This window comes from Charadrius vociferus, unplaced genomic scaffold (genome assembly GCF_000708025.1).
Source record: "Charadrius vociferus isolate BGI_N301 unplaced genomic scaffold, ASM70802v2 scaffold516, whole genome shotgun sequence".
Lineage (NCBI taxonomy): Eukaryota > Metazoa > Chordata > Aves > Charadriiformes > Charadriidae > Charadrius > Charadrius vociferus.
In genome coordinates, this window is record NW_009648777.1 from 275,555 (window position 1) to 283,685 (window position 8,131).

At 38.1% G+C, this 8,131-nt stretch overlaps 1 protein-coding gene across 1 annotated transcript in view; it reads right to left on the bottom strand.

The window, feature by feature from the left end:
- Nucleotides 1–4,902, bottom strand: part of MTHFD2L (methylenetetrahydrofolate dehydrogenase (NADP+ dependent) 2-like) — a 29,664-nt gene extending 24,762 nt beyond the window's left edge. The window contains exons 1-3 of the mRNA XM_009886753.1: nucleotides 4,868–4,902; nucleotides 2,871–3,055; nucleotides 1,449–1,571 (exon numbers count right to left, since the gene is read on the bottom strand). Coding sequence (XP_009885055.1) covers nucleotides 1,449–1,571; nucleotides 2,871–3,055; nucleotides 4,868–4,902 — 343 coding nt within the window. The remainder of the gene's footprint in view (nucleotides 1–1,448; nucleotides 1,572–2,870; nucleotides 3,056–4,867) is intronic.
- Nucleotides 4,903–8,131: the final 3,229 nt, after the last annotated feature.

The following is an 8,131-nucleotide window of genomic DNA, read 5'->3' on the forward strand; positions in this document are numbered from 1 at the left end:
CCCACATAACTAAGACAAGTGACACATGACAACTCCCGTTTCTGAGGAACACAACAGTGCATTGGGAGTCCAGTGGATGAGTCTATTTCCTTTGCTACACGCTTCAGACAGAAAGATTTCCATGCCTAGGCTGTCAGTGCTCCATCTTTTGCACGAGTTCTCACTACTAAAAAGAAAATTTGTTACATTACCTGTTACCCCTAATCTGTTCTTAGTGGCAGAGATGTTCGTTCAAAGTAAAATCAGTACATAGCATCAGCTTCCAGAGGTCCTTACTTGGTGTCCAAGGTCAGTCTCCTTACTTGTGTTATACTTCCACCTTGTGGCCAACTTATTTCAACTAGTGGTCTATTTTAGTTAGCTTTCATACGATGTAAAGTGCAAAGCTTTCTAATCACAGTGTTGATGTTTATTACAAATCCAAACAAAACATCTCTTCCTCTACAAGGCTAAGCACCTGGCCCAATTTTTGCTGTTTATTAGACATGAAATAAAGGCAGCAAGAACTGTCTGAAAGTGAAGACCAAGACTACGAAACAAAGTTTTAACTTCACCATCATCAGAGCCAGTTATAAACAGCAACCCCTGGAGTCTCAGCTAGCGCTAGAAGTCATGCCTATACATGCCAGAAAGACAGCTGCTGCTTTTCAGAGCAAACAGTGTAAACATGATGAAAGGCAACACTTGGAAACAGAGAGAGAGGGGAAACCCAACATGGCAGTCACTTTGTTACAACAACTCTAGTAATTTAGGTACCTCCCCGTCAGGAATCGTACAGTCGTTTAACTAAGTTGACTTACCTAGATTTAGATAAAAACTGGAAGTTTTATCACTGTCAAAATACCATTTTGCCAGCTACTGCCAAGTGATATTTTAGCGAGATTTTATTACAAATTAGGAGAAGGGAATTAAAACACAAGAACATAGTAGAGGCTTTTAGGATCTTAGCACAAAGCTCACCGGAAACATTAGGGACAGCGGAGAAAACGTGAACAAACGTTTAAAGCAAAACCTGGAATCACTGTGACAAAGGCCCTAGCATCATCTGTGAGACAGCATAACTTGGCATAATTTAGGGAATAAAAATACAGCAAAGGTCTTGGTCTTGGAGTTCAAAGCAAAACAGCACAAGATGTTAAAAAGAAAAAAAAAAAGAAGAGAAATAAACTGGATAGTGTGTGTGTGGAGGGCAATTTAATAGCATCGTGACTGAAATTTAAAAAAAAAAGGTGAGGCTGACAATATGAAATGATTCTCACAATTTAATTTGCTTTTTTATTTAAAATGAGCTTCAGGCTAGTATAAAACACAAAATTTAACATCTCAACTAATCCTTCCTTACGCAGGTCCTCTTTCAAGAGCTAGGATACAGTTGCAACCCAAAATTGTCAAACTCTTTCCTCTTACATCGACTGTATAGGAGGAGCAGGACAAAAGATGTCACCTACCTGGGAGAGGTAGCTGAACTAATAAACCACTAACCGTTGAATCCTTGTTGAGTTTTACCGTCATATCTAAGAGTTCTTCCTGAGAAATGTCTTTAGGCCTCAGTATGATCTCACTAGAAATGCCTGATAAAAACCAAAAACAGAAGACACGTATTAGTATCAGGAAATTTACCTGCAGACAGCTTAGTCGTTTTGGCTAAAAATCTGTCCAATCCTTAACAACTGTATTAAATAACCACGCTTGCTGAAAATTCTGCTTTCGCTGTCTGGTCTCTAGTGCCCCATTTCTAGATGTCAAGTACAGTCTCAGAACGAAACACACCGAAAAAAACCCCAACACATCTACAGCTGGACACAGTAACTCCAAAATTAAAACACAGTTTATGAATACTTGGAAAATAAAGCAGGTAACTTCTCTACAAATGTGCTCCTGAGAGTTACAACTGGAACTGAACAGATGAAGCTACACTAACATTACTGTCAGTTTATCTGAAAGCTTCTACTTCTGTGGGACAAAACTCCCTATCAGAAAAGACAATTTTTCAAGTTACTTCACAAGATCGCAGTTTCACCGATAGCAACAACATGCAAGTTTCTTGTTTAGGCTGTGATACTCTTCCATTCGGCGATGAGATGTTGTAGTGACTGGGCTTTATCCCTGGGAATCAGTCACTTAGCTTTACTGTTTGATTTCATTATGTCTGAAATTTTGCCCTTCATATTCAGAGCTCTGTTTTGGATTGTCTCGTCTGGCTTAACTGTGGACCCACAGCATTCAATAGGACAGGTACTCCATGAGATACAGAAGATGCACATGAAGATTGACGTGATGAAGAAAAAGTCTTTTCTCAGTATCTTCCTGTGAAACTGGTTACTTAGTCACTATTCCCATCAATTCTGGGGCAGCAGAGCTTGCTACCACAGTCTGAAGCGGGCTGAAAAATCCACATATAATAGAAGCAATCTAACAGGTACTGAGGACGCAAGCTCTTAAGCAAATATTTCACATAAAATAATCAAAGCGTCTCGCAGAAATACCTAAAAACTGACAGAAATTCTCTCTGATTATCTTGCTTCACCAAGCCTGTCAAAGTCAGTTAAGACATTCAACTGTAAAAAAACTTACCCTTTAGTTTCCAGTTTCTAATGGTAAGGGTGCAAACTGTTTCCTAACAACATTTGAAGATTCAGAATTGAACTTAAGGCTACTATTCATGTGTCATTAAGACTACTTTCTTCACACGTCAATGCAACTTATTTTCTTTACGTTCATTGGAGAAGATGAGGAAGAACACACTGCAAAATTAAATTAAGATACAAAGGGGGTTCCCCTCACTTTTTTCTTTTTTTTTTTAATTTCTTTTTTTTAAGTAACAGTCTCTTGTGCTTACCGAAGGACCATTTACATTACATAACACATACCTACAGCTGCAGCTGCTTTTATCTTGTTTCTGACATAGATATGACTAGCTGGATTGTCTCCTACTAATATGACAGTGAGATGAGGTCTCTTGTTTCCAAAGGATATCCACGATTCTACATCCCTTTGAACTTCTTTCAAAACTTGTTTAGCAAGCTTTGTCCCTGAGATAACGGTTGCTTCATCACTATAAAGACAAAAAGATACGCAATATTTAGGTCTAAAATTTCATAAACAAGACGCTTAAGTGTGTGATTGACTGTGTTAAGTACTTGCAAATGCTTTGATTAGTTAATTTGCTAGTATTTCAAATATTATTTCAAAAACACAAACGCACTACAAATCCACCTAGGTAAAGAAGCGTTTCCCCACCCTCTTATTGGAAGCGCAGGAATGTGCAGTCAGTACATACAGAAGTGGAACTCACCTTCTGCACCCCACCTTCCCGACACAGCTAGCCAGCCAGGTTGAACATATATGTGAACTCATGTATTTGGGAACAGAACATGGGGACATTCTTATACCTTTCAGTTTTTCCTGTTTTAAGCAATCTTAACACCTCCCTTCCCAAATTTCCTTCAAAAGTCTATTTAATAAGGGATTTTTCACACTATTCTATTGTCTAAACCTAGATAATACTATTTCTCCGCTTTCTTAGGACTCTAACTCATATAAGCCAGTAGTGAGTGACTCAAGAGCTTCTGTCACGCCCTCCCCACTTTTGGCCTTTCAATTCCCTGTCCTTCCAGTAACCTCACTCTGCCCCTCAACCAGCGCTCCAGCAGACAAACATCCTCCTTCGGTTAAGGGTCCACAACGGTTGACCTACCCATGTACAAAAGCATAGGAAAACAGAAGTTTTATGCCTTGAACTTGACCCAGAACCCCTCAATCCCCTCCTTTCCCTCTAGCATTGCTGTGATCATCACCCCAACCAAGGGTGTGGAACCCCCCACATACACCCCACCAACCCGCAACAAGTAATAAACCTCTAGCATGTGTAACTTTCAGATGCCGAGTTGTTAATTCCTTTCGTATCAGATAAGCAGCCTTGAAATACCAAATTTCTTGCTTGATGGTGGTGGTGCTTAGAGGGGACAAAGTAGGAAGAGACAGAATGCTGTACAGCAAGAAATTTTATCACTTATCTGTTTTAAAACGTGGTATTGTCTAAGATTCAAAACCCTAACTTTAATCAACCAAAGAGTAATTTGCATTTTACTTATTTCAGAAATTTGTGCAGTTCAAATCATTCTTAGTAAATCATCCTGACCAAAGAAGCTAAATGCACAAGGGTGCAGAAGAAGGAAGGTAGAAGAGGAACAGCAGCGGTGACGATACCACGCAGGACAACCACAGGAGCACCCAAAGATCACAGACTACCTATGGTCTTTATATAAAGAAATCATACAAACTTAACCTCTGTGTCTCACTGATAAACGAAGAAATCCAGTCTACATTCTAGGTTACTGAAGAATGGTTTTATGAGGACTCGGCTACATAGGGAAGTTCAAGATACATGAAAACATATTTTTCTGGATTAGAAATAACAGTACACAACTCTCTCTAACTTCTACTACTACCCCTTCAAATAAATGAACAACTTGTAAGTAGTAGCATGACAACCCCCAAAATGTATTTTAAAATAAAGTTTATTTCAAATGGCATATCAGGTAAACCTTAACAGCGCTCCAGAGGCACCACAAAACGCAACAGAAGTCAAATTCCTTCCTTAATCTTTTAACTCCTACCCTCACCCTTGAACAACACTTTGGTGACAATAATATTAAGACTTACCCTTTGGTAAAGCTCTTTATGTCTTTTATCAACTTTCCATGCTCACCTCACCAGCTAACTTCTCAAAGATCAAGTGCATCTCAATTGAACAGCACTTTCCTAAGTGCTATTTCATTCAGATGTTCCAAGTGCCAGCTTTATCTTACCTTGGTTGTTCTCCTGGTCTCTGGAGTCTTCTCTATCTTCCTGCCTGTCTGCTCACTGTGAGCAAGCAGAGGTGTTCCTGACCTTGTACATGTCCGCGGGACATATTCCACCACAGTTCAAGCTTTTGTCTACACTATCTCCTTCACTAATTGAACATCTCATCTTCTCAACAAAACTCCAAGAATCCTAACATGATAGATACATACAGTTAACAGTGTTTCTTGGCACGACCATCTGATACTATAAAAAGAAAGTAAATACTATTCTATCTGTGAAGATGCAGTATAAAACCACCAACTCACCAGAAGTAGAACTACTAAGACAGACACAAAGTTAAAGTTACTATTGGACAAGTTCACTTCTCTCCTGAAGAGCAGACTGTGTGGCACGGTAAGAAAATACACGATCCTGGTTGATCAGCTTCTAACCAAAGACCGTTGAATGATCTTACTTACAAGCCTGAGTAGGAGAGGGTTTCCCCTCTGCAAACATCCTTTGCTTCGTTCTTGAGACAAAGAACTTTACGTATGTACACACACACAGAGATTGTAAGTTCTGCTTTGAACTGGATACATTAATTCAACATGACTACCATTTGTAACTGACATAGTTTAACAAGGACTCCAGAGGAGTTATGACACCAACAAGGTGTCATTTTAACCACCCCACCCCCCAAAAAAAGAAAAAAAATAAATCACAGTGCCTAGTATTAAAAAAAAAAAAAAGGAAAGCAAACACACACTCTGCTGAGAGCAATTTATCTGACGATTTGTCAGGAAAGCAAAGTATTAGAAACATACTTAGCACAAAAAAAACACGAACACCTTGTTTCCTTCTATTTTACACCATTCTTAGCTACTTCCCAAGCACAAGTTTCTATACTGTTTAACTTAAATATATATATATATATATATATATATAAAAAGAAAACTAACTAAGCCAACAGATGTGGTTTTACTCTTTTCCTGTATGGCCTGTTCTGTATGTGCTCGTTTTCATAGATGTCTCTCTCTTATCCTCATTATTTATGTTTTAGCTATAAAACATAAATATGTTATAAATATATTCATATAAATTTATATAAATAATAAATATATGATAATAAATATATTTATATAAATATAAAAACATGCATTTGGCACAAGACACTTCTTGCCATGCACTCACTATGCCAAATAAATGATTAATGCTCACCTGTGTAGCAATGCCATATCCATTTAAGAATACAAGGACTTAACAATATTTTGGTGCCAAAAACTATTTTCGATCCATATGAATGTGTAAAGCATTTCTACCCTATTTTTTCTCTAAATGCTTTGCCAAAGGATGTTTTCCTAATCTTTAAGCAAACAATTTTAGGTGCACGTCTCATCCTTAAAATCTAGCTACAGACTCATTTAAGTTTTCAAGATCTGTCCTCACAAATCTGACCGTTCTCATCCCATCACATTCAATCTTCTCAGTCATCCAAGGATCAAAACCAAAGCAAAACAACAGAAAAACAGTGCTAAAAACACAAAACCATGCACACGCACACAAATATAGAAGAAAAAAAACCTTTGCACACACACACAAGCTAGGACAAAATACATGTAATACATACTAGCCAGGAGGTGCTGTCAGAAGGTACTTCAGCACCTAGACCTTTCTGAAAGCAACCGACAGTAAGTTCTACAAGCCTCAGCAAAAGTCAAATGTAAAAGATAAAAACTTCCCTGAAAACCAGAAATGTTTCAAGTTAATACCACTCTGAAAAATTAATACTCTGGGGCAGCCCAGGTATAGAAGATGAAAATGATTCCATGTTAGTTCATAAATGCAGAAGAACACAAGTACAGTTATACCTTAGGAAGAAGTTATTGGACAGCCCCACTTAAGGAGAGCTACCCCTCTTCTGGTATCCCAACAGCTAAAAGGATACTTTGAGGAAGTTAAAAAAGGTATCAATGCAAAGAGTAGTTCTATTTTTCATATTCATAACATAAAGGTGCTGGGAAGGCAGATCATAAATAGCATGTATGTTCACAGCAAATGTTTACGAAATTGACTCCAGCTCTCACAGAGAATCTCAATGAAGACAAATTACAGGCAAAATAAATCTCGAGAAAAAACTTTCAGCCTTTGCTTTGGAGACTGACCATGAACCACAGAGCAACGGAAACTGCCAAATAATTGGAAAATGCAGTGTGAAAAGTCAACTTTATGTCTTACAGATTTACATATGAAGAACCTGTCAAGTTACACATGCACCGTTCTGTCTTTTAAGGAAGGAAAGACCAGCAAATCTTGTGACCCTTGGACTTTCCCCTCCCTAAATTTAACTATTTGTTTAAGGCAAGACTGCTTCCCCCCATCATCTACTCATACCTGATGACCACACACCTCTCTTGAGCCGCATGGGCTCAACCACCCATAGATTACCAATATCCGTCCAATGTCACCAATGCAAATACTTTTTGGAACGCAGCTAACAATTTTTACAATGGTTCACAAACCAAGTGCCCCAGTTGTCATGAGTCCCCAAGCTACTAAAAGCACTCCACATATCCGCTAGCTTAACTCTAAAGCCATCTGTCTCTACTATAAGAAACTACACAACTGGAGTAAAATAATGGATGATTAATGTTTTGTTATATCAATAAAATGCCTGTTTGTCTGTTTATCAGCATACTCAAACATGAGAATTGTTTAACAATTCAACACATGGAGAAAATATCTAAAAGCCAGCAGACACCACATTTATTCAGAAACACTTGTTTAAACTTTATAGAGACATGGGTAGTAGAACATTAATTTCAAAATTAATTTCAACATATTACCCTGAGAGCATATCGAAGAAATGCATAGTGGTGAGTTCTGAAACAACTTCTTTCCTCTTCTAGTCTTTAAGATGGAAAAAAAATAATAATCCTAGCAACACAAACAAACTGCCAGGAGCATCATCCCACCCATAACATAGTTCACCCATTTCCTGAAAAGAACTCTTCGCTTAAATAAGATCATATTTGGAAATGGACAGCTGCTGCCTGCACTTCTGGAAAAGAAACTAACCATCTACACATTTTAGCTGTACCAAAAACACTACCACTGTCTTCTTGCTACTACCTATGAAGTTACCGAAAGAAACTTGCTTAAATGCCAGTGGGTAAAAAGCAGAAACTGTTCCTGAGTTTAGATGTAAATACTAAAAAGGAAACAAATCAGGTGGCGATGCAATGTCATTTACCATTCCAAGAGGAAAGGTTTCTAGTTCTCATCCTGCCAAGATTATTCTCTGTCCTATACGACTCCAGAAATTACCTTCCCAAAAGTACAAAAA